General features: G+C 43.5%; 1 protein-coding gene across 2 annotated transcripts in view; it reads right to left on the reverse strand.

Moving 5' to 3' along the window:
• LOC126184544 (1-phosphatidylinositol 4,5-bisphosphate phosphodiesterase eta-2-like) overlaps positions 1-25,345 on the reverse strand; it is a 475,410-nt gene that overhangs the window by 138,058 nt on the left and 312,007 nt on the right. For both annotated transcript variants that reach the window (XM_049926959.1, XM_049926958.1), the window contains exon 3: positions 23,561-23,834. In XM_049926959.1, the coding sequence (XP_049782916.1) occupies positions 23,561-23,834 (274 nt within the window). The remainder of the gene's footprint in view (positions 1-23,560; positions 23,835-25,345) is intronic.

The raw sequence follows: 25,345 nt of genomic DNA on the forward strand, positions 1-25,345 counted from the left end.
CAGGTATCGGAGAACTTAAGTGAATTTCGATATAGAAACAAACGAGACACGTCCGGCACGTAACATCCAAGCGCAAAACAAAGCTCGCTGCTTTATCGCAGCAATAAACAAACAGCTCGTCTTACAGCGTACCTACAGTGAACAGATATCGTAATCTCACTGGGATGTAAGTTAATTTAGAGAGAATGGACATTACAACAAAAGACAACCAATTAGACCTGAACTTCCATCGTTGGTGGCCTGTTATACAGGAAATTACATCGAATTAAATAAATTTGTAAAAATCACTTGCGTGCTCATCACAGTGTGACTGTGCGACCTACAGTTTCGGCAATATGGAGGACTGGAATAAAACTAAAGCCTTTTTGAAAGGAAATGAGCTCAGCCTTTACACCCATCAGATCCCTCAAGAAATGGGATTAAAAGAGTTTAAATAGAGGCAACTGAACACGGTTGATTCCTCAGCAATGTTCAACGAGCTACAACAGAATGGCTACCCAGCATAGGATGTACACCAGTTCAAAAATGGGATCGTGTGACACGCACATAAATTCCAGAGCTGGTACATATTGTCACACTGACTAATGGCAATAATAATAACAACAATAATAATAAATTATAGGGCCTACAGAGAGATTCGTAGTGTGGACAACCTCAACGACTGAAAACCATAAAGCAAAGGACAGTGCGACCTAGTGTAAAAATTACCAGCGTCTTACACGTATTACAAGATATTGCCGCCACCCTCTTTCCCTGCGTGGTGTGTAAAGTTCCGGAGCGATCAGCATCCATCTAACTGCAGATTACCTCGCAATCAAAAAGCAAAATGTGTTTTAAGTTTGAAAGATCACCTAGCTTTTGGGGTGGGGCACAGTGGTGGTAGAGGGGGGAATGAAGACTGCGAAGCTCATCCGACCAAAGCAACTGACGAATGCAAGATCTAAAATTCGAAATGTCTGCAACTGACAACCACAAGACACAGCACCAGTTCAACCTTTTGAAATGACAATACTTTTATTATCTCCTTTACGATGACAAGAAAACTATCAGATGCAGATAACGTCAAAGAAACTCAAATGCGGACAACTGCAACCCCATGAGAATTAAATACTTGAAATTCCATGACTGGAGCTCTACAGGAAATCATTTTGCTGTTAACAAGGTTTCTAGACACACATAAAACCTGAGCTGTAATAAATACAGCACAGAAAAAAAAACAGTAGTGACTACAGGAAAGCGAATGGCCCTCATTGAAGAATTAGCGAAATTGTTCCAGTAATGGACAGGAACAGAATACTGGCCAGATACAGACAAAGCTAATTCGGAGCGTGAGTAGTCTCAAACCCATAAAAAAAAAGAACTTGAATTTTTCTTAAATCAATACGGTACTGAAATAACACTAATATCCGAGACACACCTAACCCTCCTAACCCCTGAGGATTCATTCCGTAGCAGAAATACACTATGTGATCAAAAGTATCCGGACACCTGGCTGAAAATAACTTACAAGTTCGTGGCGCCCTCCATCGGTAATGCTGGAATTCAGTCTGATTTTGGCCCACCCTTGGGCTTGATGACAGCTTCCACTCTCGTAGGCATACGTTCAATCAGGTGCAGGAAGGTTTCTTGGGGAATGGTTGCCCATTCTCCACGGAGTGCTGCATTGAGGAGTTATATCGATGTCGGTCGGTGAGGCCTGGCACGAAGTGATGTCGGTCGGTGATCCCTGGCACGAAGTCGGCATTCCAAAACATCCCAAAGGTGTTCTGTAGGATACAGGTCAGAACTCTGTGTAGGCCAGTCCACTACAGGGATGTTATTGTCGTGTAACCACTCCGCCACAGGCCCTGCATTATGAACAGGTGCTCGATCGTGTTGAAAGATGCAATCGCCATCCCTGAATTGCTCTTCATCAGCGCAAAGCAAGAAGGTGCTTAAAACATCAATGTAGGCCTGTGCTGTGATAGTGCCATGCAAAACAACAAGGTTTGCAGGCCCCCTCCATGAAAAACGCGACCGCACCATAATACCACCGTTCACTGGGCATTCGCCATACTCACACCCCGCCATCGGATCGCTACATTGTGTACCGTGATTCGCCTCCACACAACGTATTTCGACTGTTCAATCGTCCAATGTTTACGCTCCTTACACCAACCGAGGCGTCGTTTGGCATTTACGGGCGTGACGTATGGCTTATGAGCAGCCGCTCGACCATAAAATCCAAGTTTTCTCACCTCCTGCATAACTGTCATAGAGCTTGCAGTGGATCCTGATGCAGTTTGGAATTCCTGTGTGATGGTCTGGATAGATGTCTGCCTATTACACATTACGACCCTCTTCAACTGTCGGCAGTCTCTGTCAGTCAACAGGCGAGGTCGGCCAGTACGATTTTGTGCTGTATATGCCCGTTCACGTTCTCACTTCACTATCACATCAGAAACAGTGGACCTAGGGATGTTTAGGAGTGTGGAAATCTAGCGTACAGACGTATGACACAAGTGACATCTAATCACCCGACTACGTTCGAAGGCTGTGAGTTCCGCGGAGCGCCCCATTCTGCTCTCTCACGATGTCTAACGACTACTGAGTCGCTGATATGGAATACCTGGCAGTAGGAGGCAGCACAATGCACCTAATATGAAAAACGTATGTTTTTCGGGGTGTCCGGATACTTTTTATCACACAGTGTATGTATATGACGGCACTGACTGTCGTAGTGAAAGAGGTGGTGGTAGAGCAATTTTAATTAAGAGATCGCTGTATCATACTGTAGAACAGCTGCCAAGGATAAACCACACAGAAGTAACGGCAGTCTCGGTGACTACTTGGCATGGAAAAGTGACATTTATCGCAGTTTTTACAAGACCAAGTAGTTACTTTGCTAAAGCTCTCACTGAGGGATTAATTTGTGTCTGTAACTCAGTTTTTGTTGGCGAGGACCTAATTTTAAACGCGCAGTATGAAAGAGCAGAGTCCCTAACAAAAAAGGTTTTCGCTTAGCGAACTTCCCATTGAAATTCACGGTCCTGTTGAACCTACACATACTTCAGTCTGTAGTAGGCACAGGCCGGACGTTTTTGAAGCTGGAATAAAAAACATTGATGCTATATCGGATTTACAAATAATTAATAACTCAACATCGATACTGGCAAGAACTACTTGGTCAGGCGAAGCTTCAAATAAAAAAAGATATAGAATGGCCACGATAGGCACGAAATATTCCACAGTGCGCCGGGCACAGACTCAGCGCCACAGAAGTTGACCTTGCTAAACAGTACCTTGCGATGACACACACACACACACACACACACACACACACAGGAGTTCCTAAAGAGGTGGCACCAGTGTGGGAATTCGCAAGCCAAAGTGGTAATGCACTGGCAGCAATGAAAGATACGCAATAGCATAAAGGGATGGAAACAAGAGCAATGGAATGATAAAATGTAAAACTTCCTACTGCAAACATAGGAAGAGTGGCATACTGTAAAAGTGTTAAGAAGGCCGAAACAACCGAAACACGTGATCAGTACTCAGCAAGGTCTGACATTCGAGCCACTCACAATAGCGGAAACCTTTGTGAACACATGCTGACAAAAGAAATCTCTCGTACGAATGCAGGAAGCACCTGAGAAGAAGAATTATGAAAGGGAAACCAACTAACTAATTAAAAATTTCGAAACACCCAGTCAATGTAACTGCCGACCACACCATCTGAGGTGCTATTATTAAATGCAAAAGACAATCGTCTGCGCCAGGTCTAGAGGTCGTTACTAACAGTCACTTACAGGCAGTACCACATAAACATTTGGTAGTGTTTACTGAGTCATGAATGAATGCCTATTTCGCTAAATAAATGTAAAAAGGCTAAAGTAAGTACAATATCCAAAGCAGGAAAGAACTTATAATAGCCTGGCAATAATCGGCCAATAAACATATCACACACTTTAAGCAAAGACTTGGAAAGATTAATCTTGAAACGAATACAGATTCCGCTAACGGAAAATTACAGTGTCGAACAGTTCTGTTTTAATGGAGAGTTGCCATCAGTGATACAATTTTCACGCCTAACCGAACAGATCAGCACTAATTTTAATTCATCAAGGCACTCAACGGCTGTTTTCCTTGACTGGGAAGAGCATACGACAGAATGTTACGCGATAACCTAACATACAAATACATCACTCCAACAACTACACAAGACAGCTGGTAAAGATAATAGATGACGTCTTGGAAAACAGAATGATCACAATGTATATCGATCGCAAGTTCTCATATTCCAAATCTATTGCAACAGGGATTCCGCAAGGTTCGGCATTGTCACCTATTCTCTTTTAACTCTATATCAATGATATCTTGACATCAGGGTGCAAATCTCGTACAGTATGAAGACGGCACTGCTTTTTACATATTATGTTGGCAACACTTTATCAACGTATCCAAACTGCTACGACAAACTCCACTCAGAGTACCGTAGTGCCGAAGAAATAATTCCTTCTTTTTTTTCCAAAAGTACATCACGGAAAAGCTCAGGAAGAGTACGCAAATGGCTAGTAGCTGGCACCACTCTTCCTGAGAGGCGATCTTGCGACTTGAACTGAACTGTGTCGCTATATAGCTACCATACTGCCAGCAATAAAATACGGCTGTACGGTTTTGGGTGCTGCGTCAAAATCTCAGCTGAGATAGTTACACCATTTCAAAACAGGACACTTAAATGGTTTTTGCGAGGCACCCCCTGGGATCCACCAACAGAATTACACCAAGTTTCGGAGTCTGAAACACTTGAGTCACAAGTTAGGATTGTGGCAAAACGAATTTTTAACAAAATTAGACCTCTGCGAGTATCAATACCAATATTACAGGATTTATACCACCAAGTACCTGATCCTAATCAGCGATATAAGAAAGTGCCATCTGCATTAATCATGCAAGAAGATGAAATAGAATAAAAACAACTATAGACTATCATACTACAGGATGAAATGCAGGGACCCCAGGGGGACCAACTACTTGCTGTCTATATGTGATTATTTCAGTAAAGAGATATGTAAAAACGTGACCTTACACAGATACTGCCGGAACGGGAAAACCATTGGAAAAGTAATTGCAGATAACGCGAAAAAAGAATGGAGATTCATTCTAGCGACGATACAGTCTGCAAATGGGGAAATCGACTGACACAAGCGACTTTAATTTGCCCTGCCCTTTGGGGCACATTTGTATGGCTGGGCGGCTGGATACGGGCATCTCGGCCGCAGCAAAGCTGGTCGGTTGTTCGCGTGCTACTGTCGTAACCACCTGTAGAAAGTGGCTGAAGGGCAGAGAAACCACGAGTAGGCGACAAGGTGTTGGACTTCCACGCCTGTCACCGAACATGGAGACTTGTCCATTTACGAGTATAAAGGAGGATAGGCGCCGTTCTATGGAAGATCTGACGCCCTGTCATATGTTGACGATGTAATGACTCGTACATTGTTAAGCTTAAGGCTGTCGGAAGTCAACAAGAGCACTCCAAGATAGTAAACCAGTGACACAGTGCAGAGGGCAGGCAAAAGTTGTAGAGTTTACATTACCAGAGAAACAGTAACGGTAGAGCCTGCGAATTCAGACACTCTGAGCAGTTGTCCCAGGGAGAAGTTTCACTTCGCAGAATTGGGGTAACTCAATCCACCCTGGACGCTGTTAGTAGAAGATGGACACAAAAAGGCGCATCTTAGCAGAGGTAGCAAGCTTGATACTTACCCCTGAGAACAGCAAAGTCAGTGGGTTTACACAGGTTAGAGAGCTACAGAAGCGGTCCCCGGTCACGAGAGGCCTCTGGACGGCGCCAAGTGACGTAAAACACCGTTGTTGCCAGCCATAAGAGGAAGGACAGTGACGTTCAGCTCTCAGCTCTATTGCCACAAAAATTGGAGTTTGCTGGCGTAAAATCCAGAAACATCCCCACCTACTGAGTAGAAGAAGGGGAGGAATCTGAATATGATTGGCAAGAGTCGCCCTGAAAGTGCAGAGCCACTCGTCAGATTGGGCGAAGCCTGTAAATTGCTAGTGGATTGGTGAGTCGACTATAAGAAGGGAGAAATAATGGCCCGCCAAAGTCCTTTAAAAACCCATGTGTTTGTACTCAGACGGTGTTCTAGTCAGATCGTTGGGGCGCCAATCCCGTTTCACTCATTGCTAGACTCCGGTATGATCCGGTAAGTCCGTTTTTCTTTCTTGGAGTGCTGCCCCCAAAGTTCGTACTTAACAATTCCGCTAGTGATTCCTATTTCTTTTAGTTCTCACCCCATGGATTCAGCTGTTACACAACCAGTTGCGTGCTTTGCCTTTTCTAACGTTTAGAATTAGCCTTCAGTGTAGTAGCTAGTCTGATTGCAAATAAATAGTGTTAATCACATCCCGGAGTATCTTCGGGTCTCCAGCTGCGAGCACCCTGTTGAATTTCAAAAACTGTGCCTTGTGACAATGCTTGCCGCAGACCTATGCAATCAACCTGCCTTCACTGGAAGTTTGCCTATATGCATATGTTTCTAACGGCTCGGAAACTGCCGACTGTCATATAACCCCTCTCTATTCTGTATTAAGACACCACATACGTAAATATTTACTGCTGGCAAGTGTGAGGTTTCCTTAATGATATTTTTTTAGATAGACAAATGCTTCGTACATACACTACTGGCCATTAAAATTGCTACACCAAGAAGAAATGCAGATGATAAACGGGTATTCATCGGACAAATATATTATACTAGAATTGACATGTGATTACATTTTCACGCAATTTCGGTGCATAGATCCTGAGAAATCAGTTCCCAGAACAACCACCTCTGGCCGTAATAACGGCCTTGATACGCCTGGGCATTGAGCCAAACACAGCTTGGATGGCGTGTACAAGTACAGCTACCCATGCAGCTTCAACACGATACCACAATTCATCAAGAGTAGTTGCTGGCGTATTGTGACGAGCCAGTTGCTCGGCCACCATTGACCAGATGTTTTCAATTGGTGAGAGATCTGGAGAATGTGCTGGCCAGGGCAGCAGTCGAACATTTTCTGTATCCAGAAAGGCCCGTACAGCACCTGCAACATGCGGTCGTGCATTATCCTGCTGTTATGTAGGGTTTCGCAGGGATCGAATGAAGGGTAGAGCCACGGGTCGTAACACATCTGAAATGTAACGTCCATTGTTCAAAGTACCGTCAATACGTACAAGAGGTGACCGAGACGTATAACCAATGGCACTCCATATCATCACGCCGGGTGATAAGCCAGTATGGCGATGACGAATACACACTTCCAATGTGCGTTCACCACGATGTCGCCAAACACGTATGCGACCATCATGATGCTGTAAACAGAACCTGGATTCATCCGAAAAAAATGACATTTTGCCATTCGTGCACCCAGGTTCGTCGTTGAGTGCACCATCGCAGGCGCTCCTGTCTGTGATGCAGCGTCAAGGGTAACCGCAGCCACGGTCTCCGAGCTGATAGTCGATGCTGCTGCAAACGTCGTCGAACTGTTCGTGCAGATGGTTGTTGTCTTGAAAACGGCCCCATCTGTTGACCCAGGGATCGAGACGTGGCTGCACCATCCGTTACAGCCATGTGGATAAGATGCCTGTCATCTCGACTGCTAGTGATACGAGGCTGTTGGGATCCAGCACGGCGTTCCGTATTACCCTCCTGAACCCACCGAATCCATATTCTGCTAACAGTCATTGGATCTCGACCAACGCGAGCAGGAATGTCGCGATACGATAAACCGCAATCGCGACAAGCTACTATCCGACCTTTATCAAAGTCGGAAACGTGATGTTACGCGTTTCTCCTCCTTACACGAGGCATCACAACAACGTTTCACCAGGCAACGCCGGTCAACTGCTGTTTGTGTATGAGAAATCGGTTGGAAACGTTCCTCATGTCAGCACGTTGTAGGTGTCGCCACCGGCGCCAACCTTGTGTGAATGCTCTGAAAAGCTAATGATTTGCATATCACAGCATTTTCTTCCTGTCGGTGAAATTTCGCGTTTGTAGCGTGTAATCTTCGTGGTGTAGCAATTTTAATGGCCAGTAGTGTACTTAGCCCGACGTCATGACTGTACTGACGGCTTTGTGACTCATATGAGAAGCAGCACTTGCACTCCAGTGAGAACAGACGGAGAGAAGAGCGGAAGAAAGAAGCACGGGTCCTAAGATCGACGCTGTACGCGGGAAGACGCGGCTAGGGCAACCCAATCTACGCGAGTTAACGAACCCACGGGGGGGTCGCGGGAACGGCCGGGTGACAAGACGGAGCGGCGGGTGCGGTCCTAAGGCGACCGCCAGGGCAACGACGCGCGGCGGCAGCAGCGGAGGACGCACAGTCTTCACGAGCTTCAGCTGCAGCGCGGCGGACAGCGAGCAAACGGCAGCGGCCAGCGGCCCGGCACAGCAAGGCTGAAGGAAACGCTACACCGCGGTCGCGGAACGGTCGCGTGCTGCTCATCTCACCTCAGCTCAGTGATTCGTTTTCAGCAGCGGCGCTGTCTCGTCTCGCCTCCGCACAACCCGTCAGTAAACAAAATCAGTCGCGGCCTCACCTAACAATGCAGCTGCCGACAACGGAGCAGCAGCAACTCACATTAGTATTAAATTCATTCCCCAGGCTTTCGATGACACGAAATCTACATTAAATTAATTTACAGTGAAGCGCCAAGGAAACTGCTACAGGCATGCGTATTCAAATACAGGGATACGTACACGCCTATATACACTACTGGCCATTAAAATTGCTACACCACGAAGATGACGTGCAACAGACGCGAAATTTAACAGACAGGAAGAAGATGCTGTGATACCCAAATGATTAGCTTTTCAGAGCATTCACACAAGGTTGACGTCAGTAGTGACACCTAAACGTGCTGACATGACGAAAGTTTCCAACCGATTTGTCATACACAAACAGCAGTTGACCGGCGTTGCCTGGTGAAACGTTGTTGTGATGCCTCGTGTAAGGAGGAGAAATGTGTACCATCACGCTTCCGAGTTTGATAAAGGTCGGATTGTAGCCTATCGCGATTGCGGTTTATCGTATCGCGACATTGCTGCTCGCGTTGGTCGAGATCCAATGACTGTTAGCAGAATATGGAATCGGTGGGTTCAGGAGGGTAATACGGAACGCCGTGCTGGATCCCAACAGCCTCGTACCACTAGCAGCCGAGATGACAGGCATCTTATCTGCATGGCTGTAACGGATCGTGCAGCCACGTCTCGATCGCTGAGTCAACAGAAGGGGACATCTGTAAGACGACAACCATCTGCACGAACAGTTCGACGACGTTTGCAGCAGCAAGGACTATCATCTCGGAGACCATGGCTGCGGTTACCCTTGACGCTGCATCACAGACAGGAGCGCCGCCGATGGGGTACTCAACGACGAACCTGGGTGCACGAATGGCAAAATGTCATTTTTTTCGGATGATTCCAGGTTCTGTTTACAGCATCATGATGGTCGCATCCGTGTTTGGCGGCATCGTGGTGAACGCACATTGGAAGCGTGTATTCGTCATCGCCATACTGGCGTATCACCCGGCGTGATGGTATGAGGTGCCATTGGTTTCACGTCTCGGTCACCTCTTGTTCGCATTGACGACACTGTGATCAGTGGACGTTACATTTCAGATGTGTTACGACCCGTGGATCTACCCTTCATTCGATCCCTGTAAAACCCTACATTTCAGCAGGATAATGCACGACCGGATGTTGCAGGTCCTGTACGGGCCTTTCTGGATACAGAAAATGTTCGACTGCTGCCCTGGCCAGCACATTCTCCAGATCTCTCTCCAATTGAAAACGTCTGGTCAGTGGTGGCCGAGCAACTGGCTCGTCACAATACGCCAGTCACTACTCTCGATGAACTGTGCTATCGTGTTGAAGCTGCATGGGCAGCTGTACCTGTACACGCCATCCTAGCTCTGTTTGACTCAATGCCCAGGCGTATGAAGGCCGTTATTACGGCCAGAGGTGGTTGTTCTTGGTACTGATTTCTCAGGATCTATGCATCCAAATTGCGTGAAAATGTAATCACATGTCAGTTCTAGCATAATATATTTGTCCAATGAATACCCGTTTATCATCTGCATTTCTTTTGGGGTAGCAATTTTAATGGCCAGTAGTGTAACTGACATAAGAAGGATATAAGATGAACATCAACAAAAGCAAAACGAGGATAATGGAATGTAGTCGAATTAAGTCGGGTGATGCTGAGGGAATTAGCTTAGGAAATGAAACACTTAAAGTAGTAAAGGAGTTTTGCTATTTGGGGAGCAAAATAACTGATGATGGTCGAAGTAGAGAAGATATAAAATATAGACTGGCAATGGCAAGGAAAGCGTTTCTGAAGAAGAGAAATTTGTTAACATCGAGTATAGATTTAAGTGTCAGGAAGTCGTTTCTGAAAGTATTTGTATGGAGTGTAGCCATCTATGGAAGTATAATATGGACAATAAATAGTTTGGACAGGCAGAGAATATAAGCTTTCGAAATGTGGTGCTACAGAAGAATGATGGGTAGATCACATAACTAATGAGGAGGTATTGAATAGAATTGGAGAGAAGAGGAGTTTGTGGCACAAATTGACAAGTAGAAGGGACCGGTTGGTAGAACATGTTCTGAGGCATCAAGGGATCACAAATATAGCACTGGAGGGCAGCGTGGAGGGTAAAAATCGTAGAGGGAGACCAAGAGATGAATACACTAAGCAGATTTAGAAGGATGTAGGTTGCAGTAGGTACTGGGAGATGAAGAAACTTGCACAGGATATGGTAGCATGGAGAGCTGCATCAAACCAGTCTCATGACTGAAGACCACAACAACAACAACAGTGTTACTGAGTTTGAACGTGGTGTTATAGTCGGCGCACTAGCGCTGGGACACAGCTTCTCCGAGGTAACGATGAAATGGGGATTTTCCCGTACGACCATTTCACGAGTGTACCTTGAATATTAGCAATCCGGTTTTTAGATTAGATTAGATTTACTTTCATTCCAATTTATCCGTAGTGAGGAGGTCCTCCAGGATGTGGAACATGTCAGAAAAACAACAATACATGACAAATATTTACAACTAAAACAAATAAGCTAATGTACCATTCCACAGGTCCCAAGTGGAATGATCGTCATTTTTAATGAACACTAAGAGTCATTTTACAAATACTAATGCACTGAATTTAAAATAAAAAAGTTTTTTATTTATTTATAAGGTAATAAACATGTAATACAACTACTGTAATACTTATTTACAATGAACACTTACTGCACTGAAATGGTGCAGAAGTTAGATTATACTTACACACACACACACACGAATTTTCAATGAACACATTACTGCACTGAAATTGTGCAGAAGTTATGTTGTACTTATATACAAATCAGTTGGTTTTACTAAGAAATTCATCAATGGAGTAGAAGGAGTTGGCCACCAATAAATCCTTTAGGCTTCTCTTAAACTGAATTTCATTGGTTGTTAAGCTTTTTATGGCTGCTGGCAAGTTATTGAAAATGTGTGTTCCTGAATAATGCACACCTTTTTGTACAAGACTAAGTGACTTTAAATCCTTGTGAAGATTATTCTTATTTCTAGTATTGATTCCATGAATTGAGCTGTTGGTTTGAAAAAGAGATATATTTTTAATGACAAATTTCATTAAGGAATAAATATATTGGGAAGCAGTAGTTAGTATCCCTAGTTCCCTAAACAGGCTTCTGCAGGATGTTCTTGAGTTCACACCACATATAACTCTTACTGCACGTTTTTGTGCCCGGAAAACTTTAGCTTGGCTTGATGAATTACCCCAAAAAATAATCCCATATGACATTATGGAATGAAAGTAAGCATAGTATGCCAGCTTTTTCATTTTTATATCCCCTATGTCTGACAAAATTCGCATTGCAAATAGAGATTTGTTAAGACGCTTCAGCAGTTCTGTGGTGTGCTCCTCCCAGTTGAATTTATTATCAAGCTGTAATCCCAAGAATTTAACACTGTCCACTTCTTCTATCTTCTTGTCATCGTATGTTAGACATATACTCTTGGGACACCCCTTACAAGTTCTGAACTGCATGTAGTGTGTTTTTTCAAAGTTTAGTGACAAAGAATTGGCTAGGAACCAGTGATTAATGTCCACAAATATTTTATTGGCTGATCTTTCTAAGACTACACTTGATTTGCTATTTATTGCAATGTTTGTATCATCGGCAAACAAAACGAACTTGGCATCTGGTAATGTTACTGATGAAAGGTCATTGATATACACAAGAAAAAGTAAGGGCCCCAAAATGGAACCTTGTGGGACCCCACATGTAATTAGTTCCCAGTTGGATGATGCCTGATAGCTTGATACATGTCTCTTTCCTAATAACACCCTTTGTTTCCTGCCAGAGATATAAGATTTGAACCATTTTGCAGCATTTCCTGTTATACTATAATATTCTAGTTTACTTAAAAGGATATTGTGATTTACACAGTCAAATGCCTTTGACAGATCACAAAATATACCAGTTGCCTGCAATTTTTTGTCTAATGAATTAAGCACATTTTCACTGTAAGTGTAGATAGCCTTCTCAATATCAGAACCTTTTAGAAATCCAAACTGTGACTTTGACAGTATGTTATTTGAGATAAGATGGTTATAAAGACGACTGTACATTACTTTTTCGAAAATTTTTGAGAGTGCTGGCAACAGTGAAATTGGACGGAAATATGATGCTATTTCTTTATCTCCCTTCTTAAACAGTGGCTTAACTTCAGCATATTTCAGCCATTCAGGAAATATTCCACTAATAAACGACTGGTTACACAGATAGCTTAATATGTTACTTAGCTCAGAATCACATTCTTTAATTAACTTTGTTGATATTTCATCATATCCACTAGATGTTTTTGATTTTAAAGATTTTAGGATGGACATTATTTCTGTTGGGGTACTGAGGGTCAAATTCATATTATGGAAGTTACTTGAAATGTCTGGTCTAAGGAAATCCATAACAGCATCTACCGAACCTGACAACCCCATCTTTTCAGTAACAGTTATAAAATGTTTGTTAAAAAGTTCTGCAACACTATACACATCTGTCACCAATGTATCATTTACTCTTAATGCTATTTGTTCCTCTTCATGTCTGGTTCTACCGGTCTCCTCCTTCACTATATCCTCTGACATCGCTGCGGCCGGAAAAAGATCCTGCAAGAACGGCACCAACGACGACTGAAGAGACCGTTCAACGTGACAGAAGTGCAGCCCTTCCGCAAATTGCAGCAGATTTCAGTGCTGGCCCATCAACAAGTGTCAGCGTGTGAACCATTCAACGAAATATCATCGATATGGGCTTTCGGAGCCGAAGGCCCACTCGTGTACCCTTGATGCCTGCACGACAAAATGCTTTACGCCTCGCCCGGGCCCGTTAACACCAGCATCGGACTGATGATGTTTGGAAACAAGTAGCCTGGGCGGACGAGTCTCGTTTCAAATTGTATCGAGCGGATGAACGTGTACGGACATGGAGAAAACCTCATGAATCATGGACCCTGCATGTCAGCAGGGGCTGTTAAAGCTGGCGGAGGCTCTGTAATGGTGTGAGGTATGTTCAGTTGGAGTGATATGGGACCCCTGACACGTCTAGATAGGACTCTGACAGGTGACACGTACGTAAACATCCTGTCTGATCACCTGCATTCAGTAATGTCCATTGTGCATTCCGCACGGTCTTGGGCAATTCCAGCAGGACAATGCAATGCCCCACACGTCCAGAATTGCTGCAGAGTGGCTCCAGGAGCACTCTTCTGAGTTTAAACACTTCCGCTGGCCACCAGACTCCCCAGACATGCACATTATTGATCATACCTGAGGTGCCTTGCAACGTGCTGTTCAGGAGAGATCTCCTCGTGCTCTTACGGATTTATGGACAGCCCTGCAGGCTGAATGGTGTCAACTCCCTCCAGCACTACTTCAGACATTAGCCGAGTCCATGTCACGTCGTGTTCGGCACTTCTGCTTGCTCGCGGGGGCCTTACACGACAGTAGGCAGTTGTACCAGTTTCTTTGGCTCTTCAGTGTATCTATATGTGGATATAGCTTTTGAACTAGTGCGTGAAGCAGACCATCAAATATTGCTTAAGTTTGTAAAAGCCGTATTTTTCCAGCAGGCAATCCAAGGGAGAATCGATTGCAGATTGAGCCAGTAAAGTAGATTAAATTCAGCATCAAGTTTATGAGGCCGTCCAGGTTGCGATGCTAGCATCATAACTGACGGGATCTTTGTCATTAGTAAGGAAACGAAGCAAAGTAGTATTCATTCAGGGGATCTACGATAAGCGCATACAGATAATTGTGCGTGCAAGGCGCGAAAACGTTATCCGAACTGAGTCTGCTGTGGTAGCTTTTTTGGAAGAGTCGCCAGCTATGTTCACCAAAGAAAACGTATTTGGTGGCAGAAATCATCAGAGCAAACGGGGAAGGTCACCCTTAAGTGTTTCTCTTGTGGACGTCCAAGGCACACATCTAATGACTGCAGAAGCATTGTTAAGAGCAAAGCCTGTGGCTAATCAGGGCAGTTAACGCGAGACTGCCGACTTGAGAAAGGAATTCATGCAGTAAAAAAATGGTGCACATGGCTCTGAGCACTATGGGACTTAACATCTACGGTCATCAGTCCCCTAGAACTTAGAACTACTTAAACCTAACTAACCTAAGGACAGCACACAACACCCAGTCATCACGAGGCAGAGAAAATCCCTGACCCCGCCGGGAATCGAACCCGGGAACCCGTGCGTGGGAAGCGAGAACGCTACCGCACGACCACGAGATGCAGACAATTCATGCAGTAGAATCGGCTTAAGCGCGTCGAGAGTCAGAGGCTCCAAAGCCAGTAAGATGCGAAAGTTAAAATTTATTGGGACACAGAGGACCTTGTAAGAAAGCGAAGCCAGTTGTGTGTTTCGTGTGGCAGATGCAGGGTACATGGCTAAAGAGTGTACTGAGAACGCAGGTTATTCTGTGAAAAATAAGAACCCGAGAAACTAAAGAAAAGCGTAAGATTGCAGTCGCCTTACGCTGAATTGGGAAAGGTATTTAAAGTCGACTATGAAAGCAAAAATGAGTTTGTAGAATTGATTTGCCCGCAGAGTTCAGAAAGTCCGTTAAAATTGTTTCTACATAACGGAGCACAAATTAGCTTGTTCCATATGAAGTAAGTGTGAATCAGTGTCGAGTATAGGTCTGGAGAAAGAAAGACATTAAAGGTATTACAAGTCCGGTCATACATACGTATGGCCAACAGTTTCAGATCTTTTAATAGATAGGGAATTAAGAGTGAAACATAAGTTTCATTTTATATGAAGGGAAGTGGATATTCCCTATGCTAGTTTAATCTGTGGAGAATTCTTTACGAAGCATGGCGTAGTAATTGATTACTCCAAGGGAACCCTGTGGATCGGGGGTAGGTCCGTTAAATTATGTTCGGAGATAGAAGGACAAGGCTCAAGTACACGGGGAAAAGGGCTTAGAAAGCCACAAACAGATTTTAAAACTACAGTATGTGAATGCAGTAAAGCTGACAGTTCCCTTAGGTGCTCAAACGAGCCAGTAAATCAAAGTGCGCCGAAGAAATGGCGAAGTAAACAAAACATTGTTACTCAGACGTGTCATCGTTGGGAAACGGATGCTACAGTGCCTAAGGTAGGCCAGGTGGCTAAAATAAGGTACGGTTCACGAGAGAAGAGGATTTTAAGGATAAAGATTGCAAATACTAGCCTAAGAGAAGGCATTGTTGAGGAGCTAGAGTTGCAGGAAAGCGTATATCTACCAGAGGCGCTGGTGAGAGAGAGAAAAAGTTCTTGTTTAATTAGTGTCTTAAATAGGTGAGAGGAAGCGGTTTCTGTTGAGATGCCTCGCATTAAGGTGAAAGAAATTCCACCATTTAGGTCCAGTCCGCAGCAGACTGTGTGCAATGTAAACAAGGTCTCGAGTGGGAAAAAATCGAGAATCAGTTTACTAAAAGGAAACTTGTAGTTAGATTCTTTAAATGGCATAGAAGGCAGTCCACAATAGAGGTATGTTTTGCGTATAATGATATATTTCATTTACCAGGGTGTAATTTGACATGCACAGACACAATTCGGCATCAAATAACATTGATTCCCGAATCAGAGGGACGAGTAATTTGCTCTCGACCTTACAGAATACCAGAAGCGCAGAAAGAAATTTTACAACAGAAGATAAATCATTTTGGAAATTCTGTGGTAAGGTCTTATGGGACCAAACTGCTGAGGTCATCGGTCTCTAAGCTTACACACTACTTAATCTAACTTTAACTAACTTACGCTAAGGACAACACACACACCCATGCCCGAGGGAGGACTCGAACCTCCGACGGGAGGGGGAGATAAATCAGATATTGAAGAACGATATGATAGTACCTTCAACAAGTGCCTGGAATTTTCCGTTAGTCATGATTCCCAAAAAATGGATGCACCTGCTAAAAAGAAATGGAGGGTGGTAGCTGATTACATGACATTACTGTCAACATAGTTTTCCCACTCCTACGTATCGACGAAATTCTTGACGGATTGGGCAAGGCAAAACATTATTTTATGCTTGATTTGACTAAGGGATAATATCAGATTTTATTCTATTTAAAGGTCCGAGAACAGCTTTTAGGACATCGTACGACCATTACATGTACAAAAGAATGCCAATGGGACAATTACAAAAATTGATGAATTCAGTTCTAATGTGTTTACAGGATGAAAAAGTGTTTATTCATTTAGACGATGTAGTATGTTTTGGTCCATCTCTGGAAGAACACAATTCCCATTTGGGTGAGGCTTTCGAGAGGCTAAGGCAACACAGTTTGACGTTGCAGGTGGATAAACGTGAATTTTTAAGGAAGAAATTCACACATCTGGGACATGTCTTAACTGAAGATAGGTTAAAACCAGACCCAAACAAGCTAAAAGCAGTGGCGGAATATGCCCAGCCCATTAAAAAGTTTCCTGGGGTTAGTCAGGTATTACGAGGTGCATTCAAGTTCTAAGGCCTCAGATTTTTTTTTTTCTAATTAACTACTCATCCGAAATCGATGAAACTGGCGTTACTTCTCGACGTAATCGCTCTGCAGACGTACACATTTTTCACAACGCTGACGCCATGATTCCATGGCAGCGGCGAAGGCTTCTTTAGGAGTCTGTTTTGACCACTGGAAAATCGCTGAGGCAATAGCTGCACGGCTGGTGAATGTGCGGCCACGGAGAGTGTCTTTCATTGTTGGAAAAAGCCAAAAGTCACTAGGAGCCAGGTCAGGTGAGTAGGGAGCATGAGGAATCACTTCAAAGTTGTTATCACGAAGAAACTGTTGCGTAACGTTAGCTCGATGTGCGGGTGCGTTGTCTTGGTGAAACAGCACTCACGCAGCCCTTCCCGGACGTTTTTGTTGCAGTGCAGGAAGGAATTTGTTCTTCAAAACATTTTCGTAGGATGTACCTGTTACCATAGTGCCCTTCGGAACGCAATGGGTAAGGATTACGCCCTCGCTGTCCCAGAACATGGACACCATCATTTTTTCAGCACTGGCGGTTACCCGAAATTTTTTGGTGGCGGTGAATCTGTGTGCTTCCATTGAGCTGACTGGCGCTTTGTTTCTGGATTGAAAAATGGCATCCACGTCTCATCCATTGTCACAACCGACGAAAAGAAAGTCCCATTCATGCTGTCGTTGCGCGTCAACATTGCTTGGCAACATGCCACACGGGCAGCCATGTAGTCGTCCGTCAGCATTCGTGGCACCCACCTGGACGACACTTTTCGCATTTTCAGGTCGTCATGCAGGATTGTGTGCACAGAACCCACAGAAATGCCAACTCTGGAGGCGATCTGTTCAACAGTCATTCGGCGATCCCCCAAAACAATTCTCTCCACTTTCTCGATCATGTCGTCAGACCGGCTTGTGCGAGCCCGAGGTTGTTTCGGTTTGTTGTCACACAATGTTCTGCCTTCATTAAAGTGTCGCACCCACGAACGCACTTTCGACACATCCATAACTCCATAACCACATGTCTCCTTCAACTGTCGATGAATTTCAATTGGTTTCACACCACGCAAATTCAGAAAACGAATGATTGCACGCTGTTCAAGTAAGGAAAACGTCGCCATTTTAAGTATTTAAAACAGTTCTCTTTCTCGCCGCTGGCGGTAAAATTCCATCTGCCGTACGGTGCTGCCATCTCTGGGACGTATTGACAATGAACGCGGCCTCATTTTAAAACAATGCGCGTGTTTCTATCTCTTTCCAGTCCAGAGAAAAAAAATCGGAGGCCTTAGAACTTGAATGCACCTCGTACAGACGCATCATAAGTGACTTTACTAAAGTGGCGAAACCACTACATGAGTTCTTGGAAAAAGGTCTTAAGTATGAATGGGGTGCCAAGTAAGAAGATGCGTTTCAAGTGTTAAAAGAGAGGCTACTCAATCCTCCTCCATCACAGTACACAGGTTTTTCAAAAAAGTTTATAATCACGACTGACAGGAGTCAAGACGCTATTGGCTCTGTTTCTAGCCAAGGGAAGATACGTAAAGACCTTCCAGTTGCGTATGCATCCAGAACGCTAAACAGTACAGAGCGACACTATACCACCATTGAGAGAGAGTTATTGGCCGTAGTTTGGCGGTCATACATTTCATACTATATCTTTTTGGTCATATATTTACCATTTGTACAGATCATAAACCACTGCAGTGGGTTGGAAACATTAGTGATCCGTCCTCATCTTTAATGAAGTTCACACTGAAATTAGAGGAGTATGATTATAAAATTGTATACCAAAAGGGACAAGAACAACTACGTAGCAGATGGATGCATTGTCGAGGATAAGGGAAGTGGAATCAAATAATATCGAAACTGGGGCAAGTGAAAGTGAAAAAGGTTTGGTAGTCAAGAAAGACGAACAGGAGGAGATAACTACTGAAGAAACGGCGGAAATTCTGCGGGAGTTCTACCATGCACCTATAGGTGCTCATCAACGGATCGAGGGAACATACGATCGAATCAGGAAATACCGAACGTGGTCTGGTATGACGAAGGATATTGAGGATTATATCAGAAAATGTGCTATTTGTCAAAAAAAAAAAAAAAGATAACGTAAAATAAGACAAAAATGCCGTTGGTTACAACACCAACACCAGAAGTAGTATTCGGTAGGTGTAAATTTGATACCGTCTGTCCTCTGACGATAACAGACAGGAATAATAAATACATACTAACATTCTATGATAATCTAACAAAGTTCATTGCAGCAGCACGGTGGAAAGAATAATTCTACGTTTTGGAATACCCTCAGTAATACTCAGTGATAATGGTAGCAATTTTTTTAGTGGTACACTAAAGAAAGTGTGCAGGTTTTTAAGAACTGAGGGGGTACAGACCTTCTGTTCCCATCCGCACTCGAATATAGCACTGCAAAGATCACAGCGAAATAGAACAGAATTTCTGAGACATTAAATCGATAGCACTCAATCAAATTGGGACGAATAGCTTGCATTCGTGGTATCTGCGTACAATACAGCGGCACATTGCGCCACAAATAATGCACCACATGAGTTTTTTTCCTTTAGAGCGTATAACATACCTGGTATATTGCAAAGAGATTTTGCAGGTGTTACTAATAATTACGATGATAACGTACTCGAATTAAGCAGAAAATGAAGCAGATGCCCTAACGTGCTAGGGATTATAATAAACAATATAAGAAGAACAAAGAGTACTATGATACAGACCAGAATTTGAAAGATTTTAAAACGCGTGATCGTGTTCTATTGCACGACGAAAGCGTTACAAGGGGCAAAAGACGTAAGCTAGACACGCAATGGCGTGACCCATACGCTGTAGCTAGGACAAAAGGCCCATATGTGATCACTGGATTAAAGAGAAACAAATTTTTAACTATGCCTGCCAACAAGTTAAAGGAGTTTTACTGAAATATAACTTTTTCTTGAATTTCATATGAAGCTAACGCAAGTGTTGCATCTGGTGAGCTGTATTGCTGCAGTGTACACGCTTGGACAGTTTCAACATTTTTAGCATAGAGAAGTTTCCTTCATCGCCGGGTTTATATTATGACAGTATTGGCAAGATACAAATCTACAGTGTGATGTGGAAAATCATCAGTCACATTAATCTCGGAGAACTTCTAGGAAAGCTGATGAGACAGAGAGAGTGGCACATTTATCTGTAGGATATTTTAAACAGAAGTGAACAAGCTTGGGAATAAGCGCCGGCCGGAGTGGCCTAGCGGTTCTAGGCGCTATAGTGTGGTACCGCGAGACCGCTACGGTCGCAGGTTCGAATCCTGCCTCAGGCAGGGATGTGTGTGATGTCCTTAGATTTGAGTAGTTTTAAGTTCTAGAGGACTGATGACCTCAGAAGTTAAGTCCCATAGTGCTCAGAGCCATTTGAACCTTTTTTTTTTGGGAGGGGGGGGGGGGGCAATAAGCGATCAACAGTGTGCAGTCGTAGAGTAAGCCTTAGAATGGCATGTCAAAAAGATCCGGAATTCGCGTTGTCTAATTGGGCAACTGCTGTTGAAGTGTCAAAAAGTTCATATCTTCGAGGGTTAGCTACCGTGCGCATAAAAAAGTTGTACTGGTGAGCTATTTAACTGTCAATAAATATTCGAGCGGAGTGAAAACAAGACACAATGCATTTTTGTCCGAATTCTCATAGCCAAACTAAGAATGGAAAATGGACAAACGTGAGGTCCATTTTGTAAAACAATATTAACGTAATTGAAATTAATAAGGGTAATTAAGAAAAAAATAGAATACTGAATGATATATAAATACGTCATATTTCATGCATTCCAACAAAAATTTAAAATAAAAAATTTAAAAATCTTCAAATATTCTGTGAAATGATTTGTCTAGAAGTAAGAAATAAAATATATTACAGAAGCATTTGACTTGCCTTTGAATGGTGCCCGATATCACGTACAGCAACGAAATCATGTACAGTAAACATCCTCTAGTAACCTTTAAAATTCTGAGTTAAACATCGAAATGCCAAGAAAGGAAGGAAAATATATTTGCTTAACAAGAGTGATAGGGCACAAATCGCAGAATATCTGAGTGACCACCATCAAACGTTCATTTCTGAGGAAGAGGATGTGGAACAAAAATGGAAAAAATTCAGAAACATCGTCCAGTACGCCTTAGATAAGTTCGTACCGACTAAGGTCCAAAGCGAGGGGAAAGATCCACCGTGGTATAACAATCATGTACGAAAGGTACTACGGAAACAAAGAAAGCTTCATCATAGGTTTAAGAGTAGTCGAATCATAGCTGATAAGGAAAAGCTGAACGAAGCGAAAAAGAGCGTAAAGAGAGCAATGAGAGAAGCATTCAACGAATTCGAACATAAAACATTGGCAAACAATCTAAACAAGAACCCTAAAAAGTTTTGGTCATATGTAAAATCGGTAAGCGGATCTAAATCCCCTATTCAGTCACTCGTTGACCACGATGGCACCGAAACAGAGGACGACCGAAGAAAGGCAGAAATACTGAATTCAGTGTTCCGAAACTGTTTCACTGCGGAAAATCGTAACACGGTCCCTGACTTCAGCCGTCGCACGGACGCCAAAATGGAAAATATTGAAATAAACGATATCGGAATTGAAAAACAACTGCTATCACTTAGTAGCGGAAAAGCATCCGGACCAGACGAGATACCCTTAAGATTCTACAGTGATTATGCTAAAGAACTTGCCCCCTTTCTATCAGCAATTTATCGTAGATCGCTGGAAGAACGTAAAGTACCTAGCGACTGGAAGAAAGCGCAGGTCGTTCCCATTTTCAAGAAGGGTCATAAATCAGATGCGAATAATTATAGGCCTATTTCGCTTACGTCAATCTGTTGTAGAATAATGGAACATGTTTTGTGTTCTCGTATTATGACGTTCTTAGATAATACAAATCTCCTTCATCATAACCAACATGGATTCCGCAAACAGAGATCATGTGAAACTCAGCTCGCCCTATTTGCCCAAGAAATTCACAGTGCCGTAGACACTGGCGAGCAGATTGATGCCGTATTCCTGGACTTCAGGAAGGCATTTGATACGGTTCCGCACTTACGTTTAGTGAAAAAAATACGAGTTTACGGAATATCGGACCAGGTTTGTGATTGGATTCAGGATTTCCTAGAAGAAAGAACACAACATGTCATTCTTAACGGTTCAAAATCTGCAGATGTAGAGGTAATTTCGGGAGTACCGCAAGGAAGCGTGATAGGACCTTTATTGTTTACAATATACATAAATGACTTAGTTGACAACATCGGTAGCTCCGTGAGGCTATTTGCAGATGACACGGTTGTCTACAAGAAAGTAGCAACATCAGAAGACTCGTACGTACTCCAGGAAGACCTGCAGAGGATTAATGCATGGTGCGACAGCTGGCAGCTTTCCCTAAACGTAGATAAATGTAATATAATGCGCATACATAGGGGCAGAAATCCATTCCAGTACGATTATGCCATAGGTGGTAAATCATTGGAAGCGGTAACGACCGTAAAATACTTAGGAGTTACTATCCGGAGCGATCTGAAGTGGAATGATCACATAAAACAAATAGTGGGAAAAGCAGGCGCCAGGTTGAGATTCATAGGAAGAATTCTAAGAAAATGTGACTCATCGACGAAAGAAGTAGCTTACAAAACGCTTGTTCGTCCGATTCTTGAGTATTGCTCATCAGTATGGGACCCTTACCAGGTTGGATTAATAGAAGAGATAGACATGATCCAGCGAAAAGCAGCGCGATTCGTCATGGGGACATTTAGTCAGCGCGAGAGCGTTACGGAGATGCTGAACAAGCTCCAGTGGCGGACACTTCAAGAAAGGCGTTACGCAATACGGAGAGGTTTATTATCGAAATTACGAGAGAGCACATTCCGGGAAGAGATGGGCAACATATTACTACCGCCCACATATATCTCGCGTAATGATCACAACGAAAAGATCCGAGAAATTAGAGCAAATACGGAGACTTACAAGCAGTCGTTCTTCCCACGCACAATTCGTGAATGGAACAGGGAAGGGGGGATCAGATAGTGGTACAATAAGTACCCTCCGCCACACACCGTAAGGTGGCTCGCGGAGTATAGATGTAGATGTAGATGTAGATATAAATTCTCAATCGTCACCTCATTTGCTGTATATGATTTGGAACATCATTCAAAGGCGTGTCTAATCTGTTTTATTTTTTACTTTTAGACAAATAGTCTCATAAAAAATTTGACCGTTTTTTCCATTTTTTGAATTTATATTTTAATTATAAACCTTTTAATTCTGAACGGTTGAATATAATTTTGTTTTAGCATTTCAGCTGTTGTTGAAGGCTGTCTTAAGAAGAAGAAGGTGAAGAGTGACGTGAATTGAGTATCTTGACAGTGTCACCTTGCTGTAAACTGCTAGTCCTAATTTAGGTGGCTGGTGACTTTATAAGAACATAAAGCAGCTGCTATGCGACGAACCGTTCGAAGCGCTGTCCCTGCTGGAGGCCCTTGATGACTGTGATGATGTGGCGGAGCCCCACGACCCAGGTCTGAGCCAGCTCTGGACTCGTGGCCACGAGGTCCAGACTCTTCTTGTTTCTGCCGTGTATCACCGAGAAACAGCACGCTTCGTCAATGAATGGTGGCCAGCCAGTGTTGTTCTTCCCGAACTTCTCCTCCACCTTCTTGGCGATTTTATTGAAAGTGTCCGTCTTCCAGCCGTGCCTCACGTCCAGAATATCGTCCACTTCAACTGCAACATAAAAAATCGTAGTAACTATTAGAAAATTTATTTATTTATTTAATGGGAAAGAGTAGAAGCATCGGACCCTTTCTTACATCTAACCAGGCTTCTATGTGTTCTGCATGGCATGCATTACGTTAAGCAAGTTATACACTGAAGCTCCAAAGAAACTGGTATAGGCACGTGTATTCAAATACAGAGATATATAAACAAGCAGAATACGGTGCTGCGGTCGGCAACGACTATACAAGACAACAGGTGCCTGGCGCAGTTGTTAGATCGGTTACTGCTTCTACAATGGCAGGTTATCAGGATTTGAGTGAGTTTGAACGTGGTGTTATAGTCAGTTCACGAGCTTTGGGACACAGCATCTCCGAGGTAACGATGAAGTGGGAATTTTCCCGTACGACCATTTCACGAGTGTACCGTGAATATCAGGAATCGAGTAAAACATCAAATCTCCGACATCACTGCAGCCGGAAAAAGATCCTGCAAGAACGGAAACAACGACGACTGAAGAGAATCGTTCAACGTGACAGAAGTGCGACCCTTCCGCAAATTGCTGCAGATTTCTGCCGGCCGGAGTGGCCGAGAGGTTCTAGGCGCTGCAGTCTGGAACCGCGCGACCGCTACGGTCGCAGGTTCGAATCCTGCCTAGAACATGGATGTGTGTGATGTCCTTAGGTTAGTTAGGTTTAAGTAGTTCTAAGTTCTAGGGGACTGATGACCTCAGAAGTTAAGTCCCATAGTGCTCAGGGCCATTTGAACCATTTTTTGCAGATTTCTGTGCTGGCCTATCAAAAAGTGTCAGTGTGCGAACCATTCAACGAAACATAATCGATATGGCCTTTCGGAGCCGAAGACCCACTCGTGTACCCTTGATGACTGCGCGACAGAAAGCTTTACGCCTCGTCTGGGCCCGTCAACAACGACATTGATGACTGGAAACATGTTGCCTGGTCGGGCGAGTCTCGTTTCAAATTGGATGGAGCGGATGGACGTGTGTGGGTATAGGGACAACATCATGAATCCATGGAGCCTGCATATCAGCAGAGGACTGTTCAAGCTGGTAGAGGCTCTGTAATGGTGTGGGGAGTGTTCAGTTGGAGTGATATGGGACCCCTGATACATTTAGATACGACTCTAAAGGGTGACACGTACATAAATATCCTGTGTGATCACCTGCATCCATTCAGCTTTTCTATGTCCATCCTTTTAGCAGGAGGTCTCTGGGACAATGGCCGTTTACTATCGCGACAAATAAAAACACCTACAGTCGTCTTTATGATTTTATTTTATTTTGTCGTTACCAGTTTCAACGCTTTAGTGCGTCATCTTCAGGCTGTTTTCGATGCGGTACAGGTTGATATGATCCCCATGCCAACTGACTCGAGAACCATTCAAATACGTACAGATGTCCTGGTTTTCCGGGGCAGTCCCTGTTTCAGATTAAAGAAATCGATGTCTTGAAAAATACTTTCGAGACGGTAGGTTGCCCGGTTTTCGAATTTCAGAGAAAT

Source organism: Schistocerca cancellata, chromosome 4, assembly GCF_023864275.1.
Source record: "Schistocerca cancellata isolate TAMUIC-IGC-003103 chromosome 4, iqSchCanc2.1, whole genome shotgun sequence".
Taxonomy (NCBI): domain Eukaryota; kingdom Metazoa; phylum Arthropoda; class Insecta; order Orthoptera; family Acrididae; genus Schistocerca; species Schistocerca cancellata.